Here is a 27,442-nt window from a genome sequence, read left to right as displayed (position 1 = left end):
GAGGTGGAAAGGCAGAGGGGTTTATGGAGGGAATTGCAGTGTGGGGTCCCTCATTGGCTGAAGGTACAGCTGCCAAGGGTGGGGCAAAGGGATGAGTAAATGCACAAGAGGCCAGACTCAGTTGAGGGGAGAGGGTTACAGATAAGAGGGGCACAAGGCAATATAGGCCAGCAAGGTATGAGGACATTGGTGTGGGATAGTGTTTTGGATTTGTTTACAGAGCTTGGAGTAGGAGTATTGGAATACTCAAGCCTGGATAAAGGTTTCAGCAGCAGATAGGCCAAGGCAGAGGCGGGCAGCATTACAGAGGTGGAAGTATGTGGCCCTTGTGATGGGAGAGGATGAGGTTGAAAACATTCATGGGAGTGGAGCAAGATGACATGGTTGCACACAATCAGTGACTGTCACCTCATTGGGTTATTCCCCAAAATAACAGCAAGATCAGCTACTAAAGCAACATACTGCAGATGGTGGAAATCCGAAAAACAGAAAAGGCTGCAAATACTCAGGTCGGGCATTTCAGTTACCACCAATTTTGAGATTCCAGATTTCACTTGGCAGCCCCATATCAATAAAAGCAGCTCAAACAAACATCCTTGATATACATTGTTCATACACAAGATTGAGGGGGAAACAGCCATGTATGGTGTTATTCCATAGGCTAGCTAGAAAACACTATGTTGATCAAAGTTATCTGGTGCAACCCTACGCATCCGAGGATTTTCCCCAACCTACTCGGGAACCCAGTTTAACTGCTGGCCTTTCACAACTAAACTCCAGTGCACTTCACAGCCAATAAAGTGCTTTTGAAGTGTAGTCACTGTTGAAATGTAATGGTGATACAGGAAGTGGTTTGAGAAAAGATTGGTGCTAGAATCACCACTGTAAAATGAATAGAAAACATTTGTTTGCATTTGAACTTTATTTAAAGATGAATATTAGTATAAACAAGTTGACAAATTTCAACACAGAACATTTAGTTCAACTCTGCAACTTGTGGCAGCAACATTGAACAACATCAAATGTATCTAAACCTAAATGTATCTGAAGTTCAAAAGTAGGACACAGCAGCCTTGTTGCTTTCCAGTTAGAACACACTTGTAATCTGAAAGAAATCAGAAATCACATTAGACTGGCAAAGCAATATGATCCAAATAAATGCAACTGTTTCCAAAAGTTCCAACGGCACCTGAAAGCTGAAATGACTCTCTGCCAATGCGCACAGCTGCATCACAGGTTTCACAACCAGTTTCTACAGAATGTACATATTCCTGTACAACATGAGGCGGAACTTCCAAACATTAAGTCAAATTTGTTGTACCAGCAAGCAAGTAAACACAAACAGGACTGAGTTGCCAGTTTATCAGGACTCTGAGGTTGGACACAACAAAAAGCCACTGTGAAAATTATAACGATTTACTATCCCTTAACATTAAGTCTGTGGAACACATGACAATAAAGAACCATTTACTCACCACCTTCGTTGTGCAGATGAAGATGGTTAAGGATAAAGTCCCTGGATTATATATAATCATTGTGCCCTGCATGGTTTATCTCCCCAGTCACTGCACAGACTGCGAAGGTCTAGGAATATACAGGGTGCTGTCCTCACCAGCTCAAAGCCGGGGACACGCTTGCTCTCCAACGTCATGGAACGGGACTGTACGTCACAGACCAATGGTCTACACTCCCATACGCCACACGGACAGAGCCAGACGAGAGCAACCTCGCTGGATGCCCACGTTGGGTTCTCGGTTTCTGATGAATGAGGAAAGAGAAAAAAAAATTCACCTCTCCCAAAGTGAGCCTGGTCCCAGCATTCCTGGTTTTCAGCCTTTTCCACATTCAGGATGGATAGAATCCAGTCTTACTATAGAACAAACACAGTTCATCAGAGCAAATAAGACTGAATCTTTGCCATTGAACACCCCAAAATGATGGCTATATCACCCTCGCCTGTTCCCACATCTTCAATCGCGTTCTATCATGAGGCTGTGCCCTGCATGGTTTATCTCCCCAGTCACTGCACAGACTGCGAAGGTCTAGGAATATACAGGGTGCTGTCCTCACCAGCCCGAAGGCTGGGGACACGCTTGCTCTCCAACGTCATGGAACGGGACTGTACGTCATAGACCCAAAGGCCTGCGCTCCCATACGCCACACGGACAGAGCCAGACAAGAGCAACCTCGCTGGATGACCACGTCGGAACATCTCACTGGGGAAGAAAAGTCCACTGGCTGGCTTTAATTCGCAATAAAATTAATGGTTCATCAGAAAAGCATCTTGCCGATTTCTATTGCAAATAATAGGATGATAATTACATCAATGTAAAGAAACATTTATTTATTTAAGTATACTTTCGATCATTTCATATCCAACCATTCTCAAAAGCTTCCTTTAAATTTAGCCCACCAACTAACTCAACTAAACCAACTCACCTGAATCACTCCGCCGTCTTCGGCAAACGTTGTCACCTGAAAGAAGAAAAATGACCGATGAATACTTTAACAAGAAATCTGGAACTTTCTCCTCCCCTCCACTTCCCCCCCAAAGCCATCAAGGCTAGGTCTAGTTCCCCCACAAGTCATCGTAATAGTTAGTAATTACCGAGCTCACGCTACTGACCACCAACATTGCTCTAGTGCCTCACTTAAATGGCCAGACATTATTGATGAGCTTGAACACATTTACCTATGGAACCACTGGGGAATATTACCCTGCCTTGATAAATTACATAAACGAGACTTATATTCCCTGGACGATAGAAGGTTAAGGAGTGAATTGATTACAGTTTTTAGGGTTTTGAAAGGAATGGATAGGATAGCTGGAGAGAAGCTTTTTCCGCTGGTGTAGTGGAGGTGTCTAGGAAAAAGTGGACATAACCGTAAAAATCAGAGCCAGGCCATTCACGAGAGAAATTAGGAAACACATCTTCACACAAAGTGTGGAACTCTCCTACAAAAAGCAGTTGATGCTGGTTCAATTAAATAATTTTAAATCAGAGATCAATGGCCTACTCCTGTTCCTATGTTTTTCCATATGAACTTAACAAAAATTAGATCAACAATAGTACACATTACATACTCCAATTCCCACTCAACTAGCCAGTCTTCCAATTTCACATTAGCTCATAAGCAGAGCTACTCTTGGGTTTACAGAGCATCTGATCACATCTGTCACGCCTCAAGACTGCTTCACAAATAATGAATTACTGCTTTGAAAGGAGTGACTTATGCAGATATCATGTGCCCACCACAGAACATTTAATGTCTGATGTGAAGAATGCAACCTTCTGTAGGGCACTGAATTCTCTGGCCAGGCTTTGTGCTCAAATCCTGTAGTGGTGTCAGACTCGAGGCACAAATGATCCAAGGTGACATCTGTTCCAAGTACGCACAAAGACTGCTATTTTCTCAGCCCTCTCCCGACTTACAGTTAGTACAGTCCATCAACAGTTCCAGCAAACGAGCCAAGGGTGGACAGAGGAAACGTTTAGGACTGGACAGGTTAGATGCGGGAAGAATGTTCCCGATGTTGGGGAAGTCCAGAACCAGGGGACATAGTCTTAGGATAAGGGGTAGGCCATTTAGGATTGAGATGAGGAGAAACTTCTTCACTCAGAGTTGTTAACCTGTGGAATTCCCTGCCGTAGAGAGTTGTTGATTCCAGTTCATTGGATATATTCAAAAGGGAGTTAGATTATGGCCCTCACGGCTAAGGTGGTCAAGGGGTATGGAGAGAAAGCAGGAAAGGGGTACTGAGGGAATGATCAGCCATGATTTTATTGAATGGCGGTGCAGGCTCGAAGGGCCAAATGGCCTACCCCTGCACCTATTTTCTACGTTTCGACAAGGACACCCTCAAAGCCTCCCTGATGAAGTGCGACATCCCCACCGACACCTGGGAATCCCTGGCCAAAGACCGTCCTAAGTGGAGGAAGTGCATCCAGAAGGGCGCCGAGCGCCTCAAGTCTCATCGCTGAGTGCATGCAGAAAACAGGCGCAGGCAGCGGAAGGAACGCGCGGCAAACCTGTCCCACCTACCCTTAACCTCAACGACTGCCTGTCCCACCTGTGGCGCTCGTATTGGACTATTCAGCCACCTAAGGACTCATTCTAAGACTGGAATTTCAAACATCTATTAAATCTTCCCATAACTTCTGCTCTAAGGTAACAAACCCAGCTTCTCTAGTCTCTCCGCACAAGTTCCTCAACCCTGGCACCATTCTAGTAAATCTCCTCTGCATCCTCTTCAAGGCCTTGACATCCTTCCTCAAGTGGTGTCAGAAATGGCCACAATAAGTTAATAGTTTATTCTTTCCAGAAATGCTGATTGGCCTGCTGCATTTCCAGTCTTCACCAAAACAGCAAGACTTCCACAATTAGGCTTGTGCCCTGCATGGTTTATCTCCCCAGTCACTGCACAGACTGCGAAGGTCTAGGAATATACATGGTGCCGTCCTCACCAGCCCGAAGGCTGGGGACACGCTTGCTCTCCAACGTCATGGAACGGGACTGTACGTCATAGACCCAAAGGCCTGCGCTCCCATACGCCACACGGACAGAGCCAGACGAGAGCAACCTCGCTGGATGCCCACGTCGGGTTTTCTGTTTCTGATGAATGAGGAAAGAAAAAAATTCACCTCTCCCATAGTGCGCCTGGTCCCAGCATTCCTGGTGTTCGGCCTCTTCCACATTCAGGATGGATAGAATCCAGTCTTCCTGTAGAACAAACAGTTCAAAGCAAATCAGATTGAACCGCAACCACTGAGCATCCTAAAATTATGGCTATATCAACGTGTTCTCAAACTTGCCGACTCTTGCAATCTACAATTGCGTTCTATCATGAGGCTGTATCCTGCATGGTTTATCTCCTCAGTCACTGCAGATACTGAGAAGGTCTAGGAATATACAGGGTGCTGTCCTCACCAGCCAGAAGGCTGGGGACACGCTTGCTCTCCAACGTCATGGAACGGGACTGTACGTCATAGACCCAAAGGCCTGCGCTCCCATACGCCACACGGACAGAGCCAGACAAGAGCAACCTCGCTGGATGCCCACGTCGGAACATCTCACTGGGGAAGACAAGTCCACTGGCTGGCTGGCTTTAATTAATGATTCATCAAAAAAAAGCATCTTGCAGAGACTTTATAACAAATAAACAGATTACAATGAAATCAGTTTACAAGCAACATTCTATTTCCTTTTCACCATTTTATATCCAAACACAATTTACTTCAAGATATTCAGCACCATTTACATCGTGGCTCCTGAACCTCAACGGTCTGCTTGCATTCATGTCATGTCTCTTTACAAGGAGCAGAATATCTTGAAAACAAATGAGCTTTTTAAATATTTCAATTAATCATGGAGAGCTTGTCGAAACATCAGCCCCAAACCAAGGACCGTCCATGCACAAACAAATTATACTAAGAGATCCCAAGAAACTACTTTACACATGGCAAAAATGTTTGCACCTCAATCATTCAGTGAACTGAGGACCCTGGGAAAATAGAACAGGAATCAAGATATTCTCAAAATGGCTGCAGTCTGGATCCAAGCATGGCCAGTCTAGAAAGGCCAGATTAAGTTCCAATAGAAGCCACTAATCTTCGCATTTCACCTACTGTGCTGGCTTGGCTCAGCTGGTGGCAACCTCACCTTTGGTTCATGGTTGAGTTGGAGTCCGATCAACACTCCAGTGCAATGCTGAAGGAGTACTGCATTGTCAGAGGTTCCATTCTAAACAATAAACCAAGGTTCTCTCTACCAATGGAAGACTGTGCAGTTTCAGTCTCCTTGCCCAAGGAAGGATACAGTTGCCTTAGTAGACAAAGAGTCACTAGACGGATTCCTGGGATGAGGGATTTGTCCTACGAGGAGAGATTGAGCCTACATTCCCCAAAGTTTAGAAGAATGAGGTGATCTCATATGAAACATAACATTCTTAAGAGGTTTGACAGGGTTTGAGAGGCTGTTTCCCCTCTGGAGAATCTAGAACACGGGGTCAAGCTCAGAATTAGAGGTTGACTATTTAGGATTCAAATGAGGGGAAATACTCCACTCAAAGGGTTGTGAATCTTTGGAATTCCCTATCCCAGAGAGCCGTGGCTGCTGAATTGTTGAGTATATTCAAGACGGAGATTGATAGATTTTTGGATACTAAGGAACAGGGCAGCAAGGTGGAGTTGAGGTAGAGGATCAGCCATAATCTTATTAAATGGCTGAGCAGGCTCAAAGGCCTACTTCTGCTTATTTCTTATGCAACACTTCAGATGGACATTATATGCCCCACAGCACCAAAATAGAGCAGTGAGTTCTTCCATCCTGGACAGCATTTCTCCCTCAACACACACACCAATGTCATGGAACAAAACACATGGACCAGGTAAGATTTTTTTTGCTCGCTGCAATAACCACTTAGACATGATAAAATTGGATCCTTACCTCAGATTAAAGACAGCAGCCAGCCAGTCCCAAGAATGGATGCCAGGATCCTCCATGTACAGATTATAGAAGATTCCATTGTACTGTGGAAAGTAACATGAGCATATAGTTGATTAATATACAAGCACCACCGTGTATGTATTCTAAGATCAGGCCTGGGAAGAGTATTTTTAAAAATAAAGCAAGTCGTCTCACCATAGCAATTCCATCACGTTGACTGCTATTACTCCGACTCGAATTACTTTCTCCAGTCAGAATCATGCATCTGGGTGTTTCTCTCAGTACAAATGAACACTTGCTGTGCATGATGTTGTAGCAAAAATGTAAACATAGAAAATAGGTGGAGTAGGCCATTTGGCCCTTCTAGCCTGCACCGCCATTCAATGAGTTCATGGCTGAACATGCAATTTCAGTACCCCATTCCTGCTTTCTCGCCATACCCCTTGATCCCCCTAGTAGTAAGGACTTCATCTAACTCCTTTTTGAATATATTTAGTGAATTGGCCTCAACAACTTTCTGTGGTAGAGAATTCCACAGGTTCACCACTCTCTGGGTGAAGAAGTTTCTCCTCATCTCGGTCCTAAATGGCTTACCCCTTATCCTTAGACTGTGACCCCTGGTTCTGGACTTCCCCAACATTGGGAACATTCTTCCTGCATCTAACCCTGTCTAAACCCATCAGAATTTTAAACGTTTCTATGAGGTCCCCTCTCATTCTTCTGAACTCCAGTGAATACAAGCCCAGTTGATCCAGTCTTTCTTGATATGTCAGTCCCGCCATCCCGGGAATCAGTCTGGTGAACCTTCGCTGCACTCCCTCAATAGCAAGAATGTCCTTCCTCAGGTTAGGAAACCAAAACTGTACACAATGCTCCAGGTGTGGCCTCACCAAGGCCCTGTACAACTGTAGCAACACCTCCCTGCCCCTGTACTCAAATCCCCTCGCTATGAAGGCCAACATGCCATTGTCTTCCAAGAACTTGCCCTCACTTAATAATCTCAAGATTTGTTGTACGCCATCCTGCATAGTTTAAAAAATTCATTCAGGGGATATAGGCAATGCTGGCAAGGCCAGCATTTCTTGCCCTTGAGGTGGTGGTGGTGAGCCGCCTACTTGAATACAACTGAGTGGCGCGCTTGGCCATTTCAGAGGGCAGTTAAGAGTCAATCACATTGCTGTGTGTCTGGAGTCACATATAGGTCAGACCAGGTAGGAAAGCAGATTTCCTTCCTTAAAAAAGGACATAAATGAACCAGATGCGTTTTTAAAGACAATTCGGTAGATTCATGGTCACCATCATTGATACTTGCTTCTTATTCCAGATTGTGTTAATTAATTCAATTTAAATTCTCCATCGGCCGTAATGGGATTTGACCTCATGTCACTAAATCATTAGCCCAGGCCTCTGGATTATTTGTCCAGTAACATAACCACTATGCTACCATACTTCTATAGTGTATCTCCAGTCAGTGGCCAGACTGAAGTTCTAGGAATACACAGGACTGCACGTCATGGGCACCAGTGCACCGACAGAGCCAACTTCACTAGACAGCTCTGCTGGATTTGGAATCTAAAAAAAGCTAGCATGAGCACACCATAACTGACCCCACGTGCAGGACGTGCCTCAAGTAATTCCTTCGAGCCTGCTCCGCCATTCAATATCATGCCTGATCATCGACCTCACCTCCACTTTCCTGCCCGATTTCCAAACCCCTCGATTCCTCTAGACTCCAAAAATCTATCTCAGCCTTGAATATAGAGACTCAGCATCCACAGCCCTCTGGGGCAGAGAATTTCAAAGATTCACAACTCTCTGACTGAAGAAATTCCTCCTTATTGCTGCTTTAAATATACCCCTTATCCTGAGACTGCCCCCTAGTTCTAGACACTTCAGCCATTAGGGGAATCAAGGGGTATGGTGAGAAAGCAGGAATGGGGTACTGAAGTTGCATGTTCAGCCATGAACTCATTGAATGGCGGTGCAAGCTAGAAGGGCCGAATGGCCTACTCCTGCACCTATTTTCTATGTTTCTATGAAACAGCCTCTCAGCATCTACCCTGTCAATCCCCTTCAGAATCTTGTATGTTTCAAAGAGATCACTTCTCATTCTTCTAAACTCCCGAGTATTGGCCCATTCTACACAATCTCTCACCAAAAGACAGCCCTCTCATTAATTATAATTGTAGCAAGACTTCCTTACTCGTACATTCCAAATTTTCTTGCTATACGGAAGTGGCATATTGCTTTTTTGGACGTCGAACATTTGTCTGTATATGTTCCATTACTTCAAAGGTTGCGGCAGCTGGGGCCAAAGGCAGAGAGGTAATCCTATAAGTCTTGCAAATTGTGATGCAGTAGACGTAGAGAAAATGTTTCCGGCTGTGGGGGGGGGGGGGGGGACCAAAACTGGGGGCCATATATACAAGATACACTTAAATGCATTTCTTTACCTCGAGAGTGGTTAGAAAGTGGAACTCGCTACCACATGGAATAGCTGAGGCAAATCGCATAGATGCATTTAAGATGAAGCTAGATAAACACGAGAGAGAAAAGAATAGGTTATGTTGATAGGGCAGGAGGAGGCCCGTGTGGAGCATAAACACAGCATGGAAAATAGGTGCAGGAGTAGGCCATTCGGCCCTCTGAGCCTGCCCCACCATTCAATAAAATCATGGCTGACCATTCCCTCAGTACCCCTTTCTTGCTTTCTCTCCATACGCCTTTAGCCATTAAGGGCATATCTAACTCCCTCTTGGGCCGAATGGCCTGTTCCTATGCTACATTAATAGATTTCACACCAGAAAACTAGCTCATGGAATGTGAAACAAGGGGACCATTGGAATATTCACCAGCAGGAAGGGTGGCATTTGGAATGAGCCACTTCTGGGAAGAAGTAGTTCATTTTGGAAAGTAAAAGATAGGATATGTTTTTGAATGAAGGCGGCACGTAGTGTTTGGGAAAGGTGACTGTGCATGCTGTCACTGTGACGGCCAGTCTGACCCCAGTCAGCTCGGAGCACGTGGCCCTCCCCCTGCCCTCGTGCGGCACATCCGGGCTCCCGCACTCCCGAGGCTCCGCGTCCAGGCAACCGCCGCCGCCCTGTAGGCCCCGAACCTCACCACAAGGGGAGTCAATTAAACCGGGGCCCCCGGAAAACCACAGCGTTTCCCCGCTGCTCAGTCACTGCCCGCACTCAGTTATACCGGCCTTCAGTCCCCTCGCCCACCAACTACTTACCCACGCTCGCTCCACTCGACGAAAAAGGGGGTAAGCGCCGCCCGACTCGCCCTTTTATAGGGCGGCCCGCCGACGAGCTCTGGAAACAGCAAGAGCGAACCCTGACCTTGCGGACCGCCGCCTCTTCCCCAAGCAGCGCCACCCGCTGGCGGGGAGTAGCACTGACTCAGGGAGAGCGGTTCAAGGGCTGCTGGAAAAGCTCCAGGGACAGAAACAGCAGCAACAACTTGCATTTATGCAGCACCTTTAACGTAATAAAACGTCCAAAGGCGCTTCACAGGAGCGTTAATCATAGAATCATAGAAATTTACAGCACGGATGGAGGCCATTCGGCCCACCGTGTCCACGCCGGCCAACAAAGAAGAGCTGTCCAGCCTAATCCCACTTTCCAGCTCTTGGGTCAGTAGCCCTGTAAATTACGGCACTTCAAGCGCACATCCAAGTACTTTCTAAATGTGATGAGCGTTTCTGCCTCTACCACCCTCTGGGTGAAGAGATTTCCCCTCAAATCTCCTCTAAATCACCTACCAATTACATTAAATCTATGCTCCCTGGTTTTTGACCCCTCTGCTAAAGGAATAGGTCCCTCCTATCCACACTATCTAAGCCACTCATAATTTTATACACCTCAATAAAGGTCTCCCTCAGCCTCCTCTGTTCCAAAGAAAACAAACCCAGCCTATCCAATCTTTCCTCAATTCTCCAGGCAACATCCTGGCAAATCTCCTCTGCACCCTCTCTAGTGCAATGTTGGTGGAGCAATTCAAATCAGGGATGGGCAAGAGGCCAGAATTGAAGGAGTGCAGAGATCTGGGAGGATTGTAGAACTGGAGGACAGTAGAGAGATAGGTGCGGCCTTGGACAACGTGGACCACTTTCCATACCTCGAGAGCTTATCAGCAAGGGCAGGCATCAACGACGAGATGCAACACTGCCTCCAGAGCGCCAACGCAGCCTTCGGCCACCTGAGGAAGAGAGTGTCCGAAGATCAGGACCTCAAATCTGGCACCAAGCTTATGGTCTACAGGGCTGTAATGATACTTTCCCTCCTGTATGGCTCAGAGATGTGGACCATATACAGTAGACACCTCAAATCGCTGGAGAAATACCACCAACGATGTCTCCGCAAGAACCTGCAAATCCCCTGGGAGGACAGACACATCAATGTTAGTGTCCTCGATCAGGACAACATCCCCAGCATCGAAGCACTGACTACACTAGACCAGCTCCGTTGGGCGGGCCACATTGTTTGCATGCCTGACACAAGACTCCCAAAGCAAGCGCTCTACTCGGAACTCCTACATAGCAAGCGAACCCCAGGTGGGCAAAGGAAACATTTCAAGGACACCCTCAAAGCCTCCTTGATAAAATGCAACATCCTCACCTTGGACTCCCTGGCCAAAGTGGAGGAAGAGCATCCAGGAGGATGCTGAGCACCTCGAGTCTAGTCGCCGAGAGTATGCAGAAAGCAAGCTCAGATAGCGGAACGAGCATGCGGCAAACCAGACTCCCCACCCACCCTTTCCTTCAATGACTGTCCCACCTATGACAGACTGTAATTCCCGTATTGGAGTGTTCAGTCACCTGAGAACTCACTTTTAGAGTGGAAGCAAGTCTTCCTCGATTTCGAGGGACTGCCTATGATGATGATGATGAGAGATAGGGAGGAGCAAGGCCATTGAAGCATTTGAAAACAAGAACTTTGCAACTGAAATAATAAACTTGTGATTCAAAAATGTCAGGCAATACTCTACAATATATATGCCAAAATATTTTTGGCTATGCTTTGCTGTGAATGAAAATGTGACAAGTTATACTGTACTCTGTGCTATCCTCAGGCCAGTAGCTACAGAAGTATGAAGGCAGTTGAGACTAACTCGACTTCCCAATCCAGCGCTCTCTCAATGACATTGTGCGATTTGGATACTACCATGTGAGGAATCCTGGACAGGAATCTATATCCCACTCCTCTGTAGGACAGAAGGTTGGGGTTAGAGTTGCCAATCCTCCAGGATTGACCTGGAGTCTCCAGCAATTGAAGATTAATCATCAGGACACCGTTGTGAGTAACCCAAGATAAAAATCATAAAAGCATTAAAAAGAGATTTTTTTCATTGGGCTCAGTTTCATTATTGAAAAGCCGGCACAGTCATTAGGGTCACATGTATAAAAAGCAATTGGATGAGATAATGAAACACTGAGCATTGGTGGAACAGTAACCCAGCAAGAGTCTTCAAGAAAGGGTGGGAGTAAATTGTTAGAAAAAAAATACCCTATCCTCTTGTATGGCTCCCTGATTTTAAATCGCTCCACCATTGGCGGCTGTGTTCTGGAATTGCCTCACTAAACCCTCTCTGCCACTCCCTCCTCCTTCAAGACACTCCATTAAAACCTACCTCGTTGACCACTGCTCCTAACATTTCCTTCTTGGATTCCACATCTCAGACGCTGTACAGATGCAAGTTGTTGCCAACTATCCAACTTTCCATCCATTCTGAAGTTACAGCTTGGGTGTTTACATGGGTTTCCGATAAAGTGCAGAGCAGCATCCCATTATGACAGCTTCGAACTCCCAACCTGAACACATGGAGCCAATGGAAGCCACCAGTCAGTGGGAGCACATCCCCGATTTTCTTCGCTACAACATTGGCAGCAATGCCTCCAGCTGCCTTGGTCCCGAGCTCTGAAATTCCCTCGCTAAACCTCTTTGCATCTTTACCTCTCCTGTAAGATGCTCCTTAAAACCTACCTCTTTGGCTATGCTTTAGGTCATCTGTCTTAATAGCACCAGTATGGGATTGGATGTGAATATTCTGAATGAGTTGTTGTGTATGTAGGGTGGAGCTCCAAAGGCCATCAAGGAGCATGCATTTAGGTATGCAAATTTCGTAGTGGTAGAAATTGGTATGCATTGTGCCCATTTGTTTGGTGTAAAACAGGGGAAAAGCATACCAATTTAGCAGTGGGACAGCCCGTGCACAATCAGTGCAAGCATTGGTCCCACTACTAAATTCGTAGGGCCTTTATTTTAGGTGTCTTGGCCAGACATATAAAACGTGTAAATTAGGGGTGTAACACCTATTGGATTTATCGGAATTGCAACCACAGGAGGGCTGCTGCTAGCAAGGTGACCCGACATTGACCTCCGCTCAGGTGAGCTGCCTGTCGAGGGAGACCAGTGAGTGGCAGCTTATGCTGTGTATGGTGGGTGATGAGGCCCGAGAACCAACTTCTGTCGATCCTCAGATCCCTCCGTTTACTCAAACCTGCCCTGGAATACAAGTGTCACCAGTCACAACTGGTTTAGAATGATAGAATTTTACAGCACAGAAGGAAGCCATTCAGCCCATCATATGTCTGCCACTTGCTGTACTTTTTCTGATGAGACATTAAATCATTTTATATCTGCCCTCTTAGGTGAATGTAAAAGATCCCATGGCATTATTTCAAAGAGGAGGGGAGTTCTCCCCAGTGTCCTGGCCAATATTAATCTCAAACATCACAACAGATTACCTACTCATTTATCTTGCTGTTTGTGGGAGCTTGTTGTGCGTAAAGGAGCTGCTGCTTTTCTTACATTACAACAGTGACTACATTTCAAAAGTACTTAATTGGCTGTAAAGCACTTTGGGACGTCCTGAGTTTGCAAAAGACGCTATATAAATTCAAGTGCATTCCTTTTTTGTTCTTGTACTTCAAATATTTTGGAACATCAATGCTCGCAGCCTTCACCCTCTTGCTGGCCGGTCAGCTCCACATTCTTCTGTGAAGTATTTAAACTTATACCATGTGTCAAAAAAATACCACTTTGTATGTTGGTGCTCATTTTAGTTTGGATTCTGGCAGACTGAGCCAGCTCCCAGCACTTGCACTGCTAAACCCAGTTCCCTTATCGAGGCAGTAGAATCGAGCACCTAGTTAATTGATACTGATCTAAGCAATCCAAATAACAAAGCAAAATAAAAACACATTTAAAAAAAAAAGAGAAAACAGCAGTCCAGCAAAATACTATAACTTACGAACTAACGAACAATCTCACGAATAATTGACAGCAAAGCAACAGAGGAGGTTATGATTGTTGTTTTATTCAAGGTTTAAAAATGTCATGTCTGGTGAGGAAATGAGCAAACCCAGCATGTTAAGGCACCTCTCCCTTAAACAAATGAGAAAAGCAACAGGGGAAAAAAGGTCACATGGGAGTAGACATGACACACTTGTGTTTTTCCATTTAAAAACATTAAAAGCACGGCTACAAAAATAACAAGTGGAAACCACCACATAGGTTGCATTGTACACAAGCCATTTGTCAAACCCTTTCCAACACAGGATGGCTGCCCACCTGAAGAGCAGGGGACTATCAACATACCAGAAATAAAACACAAAACTACTTAAAAAAAAACCTGAGTTATTTTCCTGTCAGTTATCATGCATATTTGCAACATTTGATTTTTTTTTTTAAAGATTCCTTTTCCCCCTCCTTTCCTGAAGGCACTGATTCTCACCAGCATATGGCTCCATACTACTCTCACTAACTCAGCCCAGTAGCCATGCTTCATATGCGAGCCTCAGGTTACTTGACAGTGAAGGGTCTAAGACGAGTCCAATCGGGTTCACACGCACGCTGTCCAGTCAGGATCACTGGATAGCAATCAGGAGTGGGAATCCTGGTTCGTTTTGCTCTCTCCTGAGCACAGGCGTGCTGAGGCCAACATTCCCATCTGCTGCCCCAGCACAAACCAAGGACCTGCAACTCTCTGGTGTGTTTGAGTTTAATGATTGACATGGGAGCTCAGCGGGTCATTAGGGTATCTATCCTCTGTTGTTTAACGACAGCAGAATTGCTGGCTTGACAGCATGATAGAAATTAACACCCATTTGTTAAATAGAAAATCTAACGGTTTTGTGCCTTTGTCAAGACAAAGTTTGGTCATTCTCATTTGGGCCATTGGAAAAAGCACTTCACTTTCCTTTGGTTTGGGAAGGGGGAAGAGTTAAATCTATAAGAAATGGGGACAGTGCATCACCCACATCCCATGCACACCCACCACCTGCCAGTTATTCAACAATGCAGCAATGACTGGTGGAAGGAGGCGATGAGACAAGGGACGAGAGTGGAATAAAATTAAAGACACTTGTTGGTCTCTGCTGTTGATAGTACGGCCAAAACTGTTGAGTTGGAAAGGGTTTTTACAGACAGTTCCTCCAGTTTTGTTGCGTTAACACAGGTTTGCATTTCAAAAAAAATTAAACCTACACAACTAATGAGTAGAACCTCCAGATCTGTGCCAGTCAATCAGATCTCTCCGAGGTAAGAAGTAATTTTACAAAGCAGAGAAACAGCATCTCAATGAAGCGTGCAATGTACAAATGTTGCGAGTAGTGCAAATTGCTGCCGCCTCTGGTCTACATTTGTTGAAGAATGGACATGCTATAAGGAAACCTCTGTAGCAGTACTGGACTATCCAGGCTAACATGCAAGAGCCCCTTTTAATCTCGGCCAGCATCTACACACATCTCAAAAAAAATGGTCAATTGACTATGAGCGCAAGAAATGCTGGCAGCTAACCTCCAGTGCAATGAATACATTTTGACAACGGCTACAGAACTCATTCCCATTCCTCTGAGATGAACTGGATTCAAGTGAAGTTCCGAGTGACTGAGCATTTGAAGGGGGAAAAAAAAAAACTCCAGTAGGTAACAGGATTATTATTTTTTTTTTTTAAATTACAGCCACAACATGGATACTCACCTGCCTGAATTTGCATGCATTTCCTCCACTGGTCCTACAGCTTTTGTGGGATTGCACCTGAATGGAACTAACCAAAACCAAATTCTCAAGAGTGAGCGATAAAATGCAGCTTTGTGGCTTTGATTGTCAACCTCAGAAGCTCTCTCACCTCGATGCTTCCTTCTCCTCCCATCTCCCAAGCCATTGATACAATGGCTTATACAGCAGAAATACTATTAACTTTCAGTTGTAAATTTTTAAAAACCCATAAAACTTCAGTTTTGAAGAAGATATTCCACAACTTCTGGGTTGAAAAAAATTCCGTAAAGGTGGAATTCGTAAGATGGCTAGGGGAGAATGGACATTAAGTCCAACTCTGTTCTCACATCATGAAAGACCCTATAGTCCTCCCAACTGTTTCAGATGAAGTTTTTGCCTCGACTATCCTACCCTGAGGCTTATTTCATATTTTCAATGTCCAGTTTGTGCTGAGAATGATCTGCACTGCAAGTTCCATGAAGGGCACTGAGTGACTGAATTGTGTCAAAGGATTTTGTGCAAGTTTGATTCTTTTTTTCAAAAATTCAATCGATTTACAACCAATAGGAATCTACTTTTTTTAATAAAAGAAAGCAGCACTGAATGAGAACAAAATACACCAAAAAAACAATCTTGTATAAGAGCAACAGTAATTATTCAATTATTTACAACTTATGAAAATGTACATACAACAACTATACAGACTGCAAAAAAATTAATTCCTGTGTCTTTTTTGTTTAAAAAGGACAATTCCCAATGGGGGTTGGATTTTAACATGGTCTTTCAACCGTCCTCTCAATTCAGTCCATTTCATAACTGATGAGCAACTGTGAAAAATATATTGAGCAGACAGTCAAACACTGGATCCCCTCAAACTTAAAACAGTACCACCATGGTGTGGGTTCGATGAGTAAACTCATGAGCCGTACCAGGGAGAGAGGTACAAGGAAGACTATTTTAAAATACCAAACGCTTTACAAAAAGGAAATGTATTAACATATTTTGCTAAAATATTACATACATGTGCAATAATTCTCTTTTCTAAAAAGGGGAGAGGGGGTTCTTAATCCCTGCCACATTGTATGTGTTGGTTTAAACAAAAGAAAAATACAAAATTAGATTCTTAGCAGTTTAGCATGCCCAAAGACTCCAGTGTGTAGTAGCACCCTCATTTCCCTTGTCCCATTGAATTGTTTTATTTGCCCTCCCAGTTTTTCTCCCCTTCTCTTTTGTAGTCACTGACTCGTGCAGAAGGGCACCAGAAATCCTCGAGTACTCTGCCCCCCCTCCCCCCACCCATGTGGCTATTCTTCAAGTGCAAACCTAGCAAGAGCATTGGCAGGCTCTTTAACGACCCAGCCTGATCCTGGCCTACATGTTACCAGATAGCAATCAGGAGTGGTAACCCTACTTGACTTTCCTCCTCAGCCCAGGGGTACAAAGGGTAATTTACAGTGCCCAAATTGTTCTCTCGACTGATATTGGCTAAATTAGCACAGAACAGAGATCAAACCAGGGATTGTTCCAGCCCCTATGGCTCAGTACAACACCAACTGGTGCAATAACCACAATCAATTGGGTAACCCATTGAATTGTCAGCAAGGCCCGTCCCTTTGTGTATTATTGACCCCATCAAACAGATAGTGACATGCAGTACAAACGTATTACAAATGGCACAAGTCATAATGGTTTGACAGCAAATGAGTCAAAATGTTTACGCTTTTCAAAGCTCATTTATTCTCTCCCATTCCTCCTTACCGCTATTGGATTGTGATAGACAGGAAACAGAAGAGAACAATAATGGTAATACAGGACAACAGGCACAGTTCAATCTGGCTATGTTGCAGCATGACAACATAGTCAAGTGTTGTCCTTCACCAACTGAGTCGTTGCTCAATGCCAATACACTGGGGCTGCTCTTCACTTTAATGCTGCTACAAATGTTTCTTTGACGTTATGGCCTTCCAATGTTAAAAACCCATCCAATACTTTAACAAATGCACAGCAAAAATAAGATGGGACATTATGGAGAATTTTTATTGCCAGGAAACCGATTGATTCAGAGTCTAGTTAAATAAGACAGTCCCACTGGTCTGTCTGTGTACAAGAGCCTTGCGATATTACTGATATGCATAAGAGGCTTCTGACTGGAGACTGAAAATGTTACAATTTTTTTTAAATCAGAGAAAGTGCCTCACTGTATCCAAGTTAAAACAAACCCTAAATAAGTTCGGTAGACCATTCCAATCCAGTCAGGACATTCCATTGTGAAACATGACCAGAACTTACCGAACTGTCCAAGTAGATTAAGAACCAATATAAAACACTGAAGTCAATTGCTTAACAATCAGGGAAAATACAATCAGTGAGAAGGATTTTAATAAAAACTGTAACAAGTTGTGATCTCCACTGCCAGTCTGTGTTTGCAATCAATCATGAGAGAGTGGAATGAGAAAATTGATTTACTAAGAATTACAAGGCAACTTAAAATGTCAGGGAAATAGAACTTAAAACAAGTACATAATTGTCTGCTGACAGTTGGTTGAGAAGGAAATTATCCCAAGTAGTGTTTTAAGTGGATTCTGATCATTTAAAAAAAAATGTCACGATAATACTTTTATTCAATATTTAAACAGGAAGACAAATGTACACATATTGACTCTCTTTAAACCAATGTTTTATACAGCAGCCGAGGGTGGTGGCGCATTTTTCCACAGAGGCATGGTTTATGGTCCTATACAAACCAATCCCTGCCTTTGTGCAAAGGAATATTTGTTTTTTTATTCCCCACAGAAGTGTGGTGCCTTTCGAATGGAAGGTTAAAGGCCCCAGGTGCAACTATACGTTCCTTTCAACAGAGACCTGCTTCAGTAAAATCAGCACTTGTTGATTTAAAGATGAGAGAGAGAAGAAGAAATGGACCCTTGCGTGGAATTGGTCAGAGAAAAAAAAATTGTCGTTTAAAGCTTTTTCTTCCTTTGAAGTTGTTCCCAGGAGTCAGAGCCACCCACTGGAGAAACTGGCAGCTAAAGGGTTAATGGAATAGACGGTGGACATGAGGGCAATGCAGAAAAGGAAGGCCAGGACAGCTACTCGGGGGACCAAAGATTGTGATGACCAGGAGCAACTTCCCACGCTCAGCTCATCGACGTGCCCAAGCAAAGCCACCGCAGTATGTGCAAAAACAAAAAGAAAGAAAAAAATAGGGGTGGGGTGAGGAGGAAGGGAGGCAGATCCTAGTCTGTACACAGACCCACACTTCTTTCATCTCCGGTAAAAGATTACAGTAAAACACAACCGCTCCCAAGCACACAATCCCAGCAGCTCTTAAAAATGTCTTTTCGTCGCTGCGATTTCAAACCAGCCGCAGTATTGTATAAATCTGGAGACAGATATGGTCAAAGGGAACCTCCATTCTGAGGATGTGTTAATTGATGAAAGCAGGGTTTACATATGATACGGTTATCAAGTATTGACTTCTTCCCCATGGCACCAGGTTCATTGAATGTGTATTGAATACATTGTACACAAGTCTCAATACAACACGGCTTCAGGTACAGTATTCAGGAGACAGGCTTTATCCCCATCACCTCCGCAGATACTGTATAACTAGATTTCCATTTGTATCTGTAAATGTTCTTATGGTCGATGAAACCTGCAGAGAAAAAAAAAATTATTATTAATACAGGAGTGTCCAGCAATTTTATTTAACCACAATACTCCCTTTCTTTCTCCTTCCAGCCTTGCTTACTTCCGAATCAGAAGGTTGTGGGTTCAAGCCCCAATCCGGAGACTTGAACACATAATCTACAGCAACACTTCAGTGCAGTACTGAGGGAGTGCTGCACTGTTGGAGCTGCTGTCTTTTGGATGCGACATTAAACCCGAGGCCCCGTCTACCCTCTCGGGTGGATGCAAAAGATCCCATGGTGTTATTTTGAAGAGGAGCTAGGGACATTTTTCAATGTCCTGGCCCATTGTTTATCCCTCATCAAAAATCAGATTATCTGGTCATTTATTTCATTACTGATTTTAGGACCTCACTGTTGAGTGCAAGAGAGCTTGCCTATATTACAACAATGACTACACTTCAAAAGTAATTCACTGACTGCGAATCTCTGAGAAGTCATAAGAATGTAAAAGGTGCTACATAAATGCAAGTTCTTTCTTTCCTTCTCTCTCTCTCCCTCTCCCCACCCACCCCTCCCCCCCGTCTCTCTCTGTGGCTTAATAGGTAAATGCACCACCCAGTCTGATTCTGAGCTATGGACAATCAGAAGGACACAGGTTCGACCAACCAGTTACTTCAACTCAGTCAGGGTGGCACTAAAGGGAACTATGATTGACCCTATCACCAGACTGAGAAGCAGAATATTCAGTTGGGATTTAAGCTCATCACGGATCCGATGAACTTCCTGTTGAAAAGTACGTGTATGTGTGGGCGAATGTCGGGTGGTGGTGGTGGAGTCAGACTTAGTGAGGAAATTAACAGGGGTCCATGCACACAGATCACTAAAGTATAGCAATCAGGTACAAAAAATAATTGAAAAGGCTAATGGAATGTTAGCCTTTTTCATTAAAGGGCTAGAATATAAAGGTGAGGAAGTTTTGTTACAGGTATACAAAGTCCGGGTTAGACCACACCTGGAGTACTATGCACAGTTCTGGACACCGTACTTTAGGAAGGATATATTGGCCTTGAATGGAGTGCAGTGCAGATTCACCAGAACGATACCAGGGCTCCAAGGGTTAGATTGAGGAGAGATTACATAAACTGGGTTGGAGTATAGGAGGTTAAGGGGTGATTTGATTGCGCCGTTTAGGATTTTGAAAAGAATCGATAAGGTAAAGAGAGAGAAACTTTTTCTGCTGGTGGGGGAGTCTAGGACAAGGGGACATAACCTTAAAATCAAAGCCAGGATAATCAGGAGATAAGTTAGAAAACATTTCTTCACGCAGAGTTGTAGAAGTGTGGAAGTCTCGCCCACAAAAAGTAGTAGATGCGAGCACAATTAATAATTTTTATTGAGATCAATAGATTTTTGCTAGCCATGGGGAAAAGGACATGGAGCCAAGGCAGATGAATGCAGTTAAAATACAGATCAGTTATGATCTCATTGAATGGTGGAACTGGCTCAAAGATAAATGGCCTCCTCGTGTTCCTATATTCCCATGACAGTCCCTGTTGAGGTTCACACTGACGAATGAGCATTTGGGTAAGGTGGGAGAAGACTGGGCAGCAGCTATGGAGCTCGTACCACAGCACATTCCAGCATCATCAGGGGAGTATTAGTAATACAGAGAGCAGCTTAAAAATGGTCTTACTGCAAACAATTAAAAAAAAAATGTATTCATTAAAAAAACTACAGGCTCTGATGGCCCTCATAAAATGTCAGCTCTGTGAAAAACAACTTTACTTCCGGGTCCTCGTTGAATCATTGCTGTTCCCTCGATTACCAACAGTGAACTCCGCATTTCACAGAAAGCCTGATATGGAAAACCTGAACAAAAATGAGTCACTTTAATGAGTCGGCTGCAAAATCAGTTAGTTTAAAGCAGATTTTATTTGCCAATTCTCTTCCCCGTTCCTGGAGGTGCTGGGTTGTAGTTCCATCGATGCCGTAGCCCAGTACCTTGCCTAAGCTGTTAGATGATGAATGAGAGGTGATCTTATTGAAACATATAAGATAATGAGGGGGCTCGACAAGGTAGATGCATCGTGGGGGAATCTAGAACTAGGGGGCATAGTTTAAGAATAAGGGGTCGCTCATTTAGAACAGAGAAGAGGAGGAATTTCTTCTTTGAGGGTCATAAATCTGTGGAATTCTCTGCTCCAGAGAGCTGTGGAGGCTGGATCATTGAATGTATTTAAGGTGGCTACAGAGATTTTTGAACGATAAGGGAGTGAAGGGTTATGGGAAGCGGGCAGGGAAGTGGAGCTGAGCCCAAGATCAGATCAGCCATGATCTTATTAAATGGTGGAGCAGGCCAGAGGGGCGGTATGGCCTATCCCTGCACTGTGGGCTTGCATAGGTCTCAGCAGATTATTCGCTAACAGGAGAGCAGTGCAGCTGAACCCAATCCCATCCTCGCTCAATATCGAATGACAAGCGCTGTTCAGCGATCAGCAGCAGAAACCCTGGCTGATCATAGTGAGGAGAGTCTGAGGACTCAGCACGGGTGCATGATCAGTTTTAGTTTAATATATTTTCGACACTAGTTTTGCCCTGATACATTCTCCCTGTACTTAAAAACATTTCCCACCAAGACAGACAGACTGCAATCTACTCTGCAGCAACCACCAAGGAGACACGAGAGAAGCCCCCTGCTTCCAGATGATAGGCCGACCTATTTTCCCCTTCTGTCCGAATGTTTCTGCATCGTCCACCTGACCCGAGCTTAAAGGGTTAAATTATGAGGACAGGTTGTATAATCGTGGCTCGTATTCACCTCGAGTTTAGGTGGTTATGAGGCGATCACGCTCCCGTGAAGCGCCTTGTGACACTTTACCACGTTGAAGGCACTATATAAATGCAAGTTGTTGATCTAATGGAGGTGCTTGAAATGATATAGGGTTATAGGATCGAGAGAAACTATTTCTGCTGGTAGGGGAATCCAGAACAAGGCTAGCTCAAGTGAAAATTTCAACTGAGATTCATAGATTTTTGTCAGGCAAGGGTATTAGGGTTATGGGTAGATGGAGTTAAGATACAAATCAGCCAAGATCTAATTGAATGGCAGAACAGGCTCGCGGGGCTGAATGGCCTCCTCCTGTTCCTATCTTCCTGAAGGGGTGCAATTTAAAATTAGAGCTAAGCCATATAGGAGCAAAATCAGGCAGCACCTTTTCCACACAAATGGTAGTAGAAATCTGATACACTCGGCCCCAAAAGGCTGTAGATGCTGGGGGGCAATTGAAGTTTTCAAGACTGAGATTAGGTTGTCAAGGGACATGGCAAATGTGGGTAAATGTAGTTGAGATGCAGATCAGCCATGATCTGACTGAATGGTGGAGCAGGCTCGAGGACTGAATGGCCTCCTCCTGTTCCTACGGCCCCATCCCACAGCAGCCTTCCTCGCAGGGGAATTGCAGCAACGGTTGCCATTCAGAAGTGGAAAAGTTAGCTGGTGTCCTCTTTCCTGGCTCAGGAGCACAGAGGCAAATTGCAGCGTGCACTGTGCCACCCTCATGAATATCAAACCTGAAACATTCTTGATCTGTCAGGCTTAATGGCACACATGGCAGTGCATTCACCCCCCCTACCCGAGACCCTTGACTGCAAACTTTACAAGATAACAAATGCACAAAGCCTTCTATTAACATTATAAACTAATAAAGGGGTTCATTGAAAGTTGCAAAGACCAAATGTTACCTTGTATACATTCTGCTATCTGCATGCACCTCCATCTCTGTACTTTTGAATTCATTTAGCTCTTTTCGTATTGCTGCCTGTAAGGGAGAAGGTTTTTGAAATAAATACTTATTTACGTTCCGAATTGTTGCATGGAAAAGCTGGCTTTTGTTCGCTTCAACAATTCAGTCAATAAATGTACCAGGTACTGCACTGGCATTTGTATGCACTCTGCAGCAAAGGTCCCCCTCGTGTGAGCAGCTGACTTGCAAGGATAGATTACCTACCCTGTAGGGTTCTTCTTACTCAATGATGTGCACTATCCCCACACAGTACAAGTTCAGGCCAATTTTCCAACCCAGATGAAAGTGGGAAATCAATTGCTCACAAATTTCATGTGCCCAAAGAGAAACTCTGTCAGAATAGAGGTCTTTAAAATTATGAACGGATTTGATAGGATAGACATAGTGAAAATGTTTCCATTTATGGCGGCCAAGACTAGGGGCCATAAATATTAGAAAGTCGCTAATAAATCCAATTGGGAATTCAGGAGAAACTTCTTCACCCGGAGAAATTGATTAAGAATGTGGAACTCGCAACCATATGTCATAGTAAAGGCAACTAGCATAAATGCACTTAAGGGGAAGCTAGATAAGCACACGAGGAAAAAGGAATAGATGGTTATGCAAATAGGGAGCGATGAAGAGGGGTGGGAGGAGGCTCGTGTGGAGCATAAACCAATTGGGCCGAATGGCCAATTTCTGTAAATTCTACGTAATGTTAGTCATTACTTCAGACCCCCAGAATCCCCTTGCAGAACTCTAACGCCCAAGGACCCGCTTTTGAGAAAACCTATGGCTCAAGGGCTATTGATATTATTGGAAGAAAAAAAAATCATTTCTTACATGATGCTCTCAACTCATCTCAAGTAGTTCCCACCTATAGCACCAGTGACAGACCTGCAACCACCAGTACTTCACCCAGGTGTTACACAGTGCAAAGAACTCCCTCCAGACTTGACCGAAGCTTGGAGGGACAAGTGTGCAATTGTACTGCTGGGTAATTTTTCCACAGATTTGGTGGACACACCTGTTAGGAATAGTAAGTCAGGTGTTTGTGACTTTGAGTGCTGCGAGTAGAATGTTGAGAGGGCAAGACGCCAACATGGCTGCAAAAGGTGTTAATAGTTCAGGGTTGAGCAGATGCTGGAAAGGTCTGAAGTGATAAGGAAGTGCTGACCCAAAGGCCAGCCTGACCTCTCAAGCATGTGAAATGTCTGAACAGCCGTAAAAAGATTATGCGCATGCACAAAAAGGCAACGTTAACTGTTGGCGTACTTAAGTACTGAACGGCATAAAAGGGAGGGCACACTGGGGAACTGTAAATAGCCTTGTACGCTGATGACACCCAGCTCTACCTCAGTACCATTTCTCTCGACCCCTCCATGGTCTCTAAATTGTCAGACTGCTTGTCTGACATCCAGTTCTGGATGAGCAGAAATTTTCTCCAATTGAATATTGGGAAGACAAAAACCATTGTTTTCGATCCCCGCCACAAACTCCGTTCCGTAGCCACCGACTCCATCCCTCTCTCCAACTTCTGTCCGAGGCAAAACGAGACTGTTCGCAACCTTCTGGTCATATTTGAACCTGAAATTAGCTTTCGACCACATATCCGTAGCACACCTAAGACTGCCTATTTTCACCTCCGTAACATCGCTCATCTCTGCCCTTGCCTCAGCTCATCCGCTGCTGAAGCCCTCATCCATGCCTTTATTACCTCTTGACTTGTCTATTCCAACGCACTCCCGGCTGGCCTCCCATATTTTACCCTATGTAAACTAGAGGTGATCCAAAACTCAGCTGCCCGTGTCCTAACTCGCACCAAGTCCCGCTCACCCATTACCCCTGCGCTCGCTGACCTACATTGGCTTCCGGTTAAGCAACGACTCGATTTCAAAATTCTCATCCTTATTTTCAAATCCCTCCAAGGCCTCACCCCGCCCTATCTCTGTAATCTCCTCCAGCACCCCTCCCCCCACAATATCTGCACTCCTCTAATTCTGCCCTCTTGAGCATCACTGATTATAATCGCTCAACCATTGGTGGTCGTGCCTTCTGTTGCCTAGGCCCCAAGCTCTGGAACTCGATGCTTAAACCTCTCCACTTCTCTACCTTTCTTTTTTTCCTTCAACAAGGTGCTCCTTAAAACATACCTCTTTGACCAAGCTTTTGGTCACCTGCGCTAATTTCTACTTATGCGGCTCGGTATCAAATTTTTCATCTCATAATACTCCTGTGAAGCGCCTTGGGACGTTGCACTACGTTAAAGGCGCTATATAAATACAAGTTGTTGTTGTTGATGAAACTAACGCGAAGGCTTAGCTTACGGATCCCCGATGAGTTTGTTACTTGTGAGTATAAAGGTGCATATTTCATAAGTACTGCATATGTTGGGTTTCTGCTAATTTGATAAAGATTATTGGTCAGGTTAATCGGTCTCGAATTCACAAGCATGAATTGAAGTAAAAGGAGAAGGATTGTCCTAACAACACCCATTACATTTCACACTAATCCTAGTGACAATCACTAATGTCAACCCTAGTTGATGGGTTATCGTGGGAAAACAGTTGATTATACAGAGACAATATCACAACCAACCCACAGCCAGAGACAATGCCTCCCCCACCTTATCTGCTGGTGTTAATTTAGTCCATGGCTTATCCGCACGTCGATCGTAGTCGTGGGCATCCGTTACTTCAACGTATTCATGGAAGCGTAGGATTTTTCTAGCCTGAAGCTCTGCCACCGTGGGTCTTTGACTGAGCTAAAGTAATCAGAGATCACAGTCACAAAACAGTGCAGTTTATACTTGCCTTGGAGACTCGTAAAAGTTTTTCTATCATGCAACATTTTGCCAATGTAATTTTCTCCAAAATTCTTAAACTGGGAATTAGAGTAGAACAGATAGTAAACCTTTTTAGAAATGCACATAGAACGAATGGGAAGAGAAGAGTCAGCTGTGTAACACTCTTCAGTGGAGGATTATTGAGCAGCATTGACTGGAAAGGTTTGGCTGCCTGCTCTTAGTCTCACAATGGTGCAGAGACATATATATAATATATACACACACACACACACAATATACATACAAGAGAGGTGCGATCAATTTAAACGTCTCAACTTAAATTAGATATACAAAGGCCACACACTCAGGTTGGAGGTTCAGTGTAGCAATCCAACAAATGTAGCGCACTGATTCTCAATGCAGACCCTTATGCAACAAACTACAAACTGTTCACTTCACTACCTTTCTGGTGAGTCGCCTCTTGAGCTCCTGTTTTTCTGCCAGATGTTGTTCTTCATCTTTATCTGGCGAGGTGAAAAGGTGATGTTATTTCGTTGGTACAATACAAGAGCTGTTTGAGATTAGTACAGGCAACATCTCACTCAGTACACTGACTGACAGTATGATACCAATCAAGGCATTATCAATCCAAGCAGACACAACTGCTTATGTGCAGGACCAATCTGTCCTTTTACTGACTAAACCGGTGTAGAATTATCTCCGAAATTAAAATAGTGGGTGGCAAAAAAGATTAACGCAGGTGTACATATAAGATGCCGTACAGAGGAGAGGGTCTGAATAAAGCTGACTGTGGAAGTTTATATCAACCCTTCCCTTTCAGCACTTGTAATTTGATTTTAGTGTTTGCACCACAACAATGGAAATGCAACACTGTTTAGAATGTGCCCCCCGCCCCACCCCCTCTCCCCAGAAAGGTACCCTACAAGCAGCAACAACTTGCTTTTATAAAGCAATCCTCACATGCAGGAAGACATCTCAAGAGTGCTTTACAATAAAGAGACGAGGGATATGGTGGTCATCGAGCATGGGGAAAGAGAGGCTAGGCTGGGGAACCATAAGTACGATTGAAGGAGATGGTTTCTGGAAGCAATGAGAGAGATGAGAAGGAGGGGAGAACTGGGAAGAGAGTTCCACTCAGTAAGGGAATACTGGCTGAACCTGGTTAAAAAACATCCTGTCATTTTTTTTGTGGTTGGCTTTACGCAGCTAACCCAGAGGACATTGTGTTTACAAAAATAACTTGTTCAACATGGAACAAGTATCCCCGTCTGTAATTTCATCGACTTGGTCTATTCCACCACCCCGTAATGTGACTCCAACAGCAAAGTCTGTTTCAACATGAAAAGAATCAGTAATGAGTAAAACCACATTAATTCACTTCTCAAGACAATATGAATTAAATTGGCATCTGAGGATAAATGATGTACTAACATTTAAGGATATTCCTTTGCTCCAGCTCTTCCGCAGTTGGCCTTTGACTCAGACGCCTGATGGAATGGAGGAGGATAAAATTATTATTCAGGTCACAGCTCTGTCTGAAGCAAGTTCCATTTTCTAAGAAGCAGTTTCTTTCTGCCACTTCAACACGATTCCGGATATGTCGTCGTCACACCAAGTAGTGCATGTGCTGAATTTGTCCCCCGCTGTCCAATTTTAGCACCCCGAACTTCTACCTGAGCTGAGATCAGCTAATGCAGCACAACCTGGGAACTCAACCCGAGGCTGACTGGTGTATGGCTACTGTATCACACTGGACATAGCGATGTA

General features: G+C 44.2%; 1 protein-coding gene, 1 long non-coding RNA gene and 4 other non-coding genes across 8 annotated transcripts in view; all 6 read right to left on the bottom strand.

Moving 5' to 3' along the window:
* Nucleotides 1–903: 903 nt before the first annotated feature.
* On the bottom strand, nt 904–9,767 carry LOC139279769 (uncharacterized). 3 transcript variants are annotated; one of them, XR_011596523.1, is made up of 7 exons: nt 9,689–9,767; nt 6,448–6,530; nt 5,237–5,328; nt 4,644–4,722; nt 2,440–2,475; nt 1,792–1,870; nt 904–1,105 (listed from the first exon to the last, which is right to left on the bottom strand). It is a non-coding gene; the product is annotated as an uncharacterized lncRNA (long non-coding RNA). The 3 variants fall into 3 exon arrangements; XR_011596524.1 differs by lacking the exon at nt 9,689–9,767 and adding an exon at nt 6,643–6,775; XR_011596525.1 differs by lacking the exon at nt 5,237–5,328.
* On the bottom strand, nt 1,533–1,747 carry LOC139280423 (small nucleolar RNA SNORA73 family). Its single transcript, XR_011596678.1, has one exon. It is a non-coding gene; the product is annotated as a small nucleolar RNA SNORA73 family (small nucleolar RNA).
* On the bottom strand, nt 1,991–2,207 carry LOC139280425 (small nucleolar RNA SNORA73 family). Its single transcript, XR_011596679.1, has one exon. It is a non-coding gene; the product is annotated as a small nucleolar RNA SNORA73 family (small nucleolar RNA).
* Nucleotides 4,387–4,603, bottom strand: LOC139280427 (small nucleolar RNA SNORA73 family). The gene has a single exon (XR_011596681.1). It is a non-coding gene; the product is annotated as a small nucleolar RNA SNORA73 family (small nucleolar RNA).
* On the bottom strand, nt 4,850–5,066 carry LOC139280422 (small nucleolar RNA SNORA73 family). Its single transcript, XR_011596677.1, has one exon. It is a non-coding gene; the product is annotated as a small nucleolar RNA SNORA73 family (small nucleolar RNA).
* Nucleotides 9,768–17,473: 7,706 nt separating the features above from the next.
* Nucleotides 17,474–27,442, bottom strand: part of LOC139280306 (phosphatase and actin regulator 4-like) — a 53,631-nt gene continuing 43,662 nt past the window's right edge. The window contains exons 9-13 of the mRNA XM_070899976.1: nt 27,107–27,162; nt 26,117–26,178; nt 25,496–25,633; nt 22,829–22,905; nt 17,474–19,110 (exon numbers count right to left, since the gene is read on the bottom strand). Of these exons, the coding sequence (XP_070756077.1) occupies nt 19,095–19,110; nt 22,829–22,905; nt 25,496–25,633; nt 26,117–26,178; nt 27,107–27,162 (349 nt within the window). The 3' untranslated portion in view covers nt 17,474–19,094. The remainder of the gene's footprint in view (nt 19,111–22,828; nt 22,906–25,495; nt 25,634–26,116; nt 26,179–27,106; nt 27,163–27,442) is intronic.

Source organism: Pristiophorus japonicus, chromosome 14 (assembly GCF_044704955.1).
Source record: "Pristiophorus japonicus isolate sPriJap1 chromosome 14, sPriJap1.hap1, whole genome shotgun sequence".
NCBI classification, from domain to species: domain Eukaryota; kingdom Metazoa; phylum Chordata; class Chondrichthyes; family Pristiophoridae; genus Pristiophorus; species Pristiophorus japonicus.
Note: the sequence above shows the minus strand (reverse complement) of the source record. Positions and strands in the feature narration are given on the sequence as shown.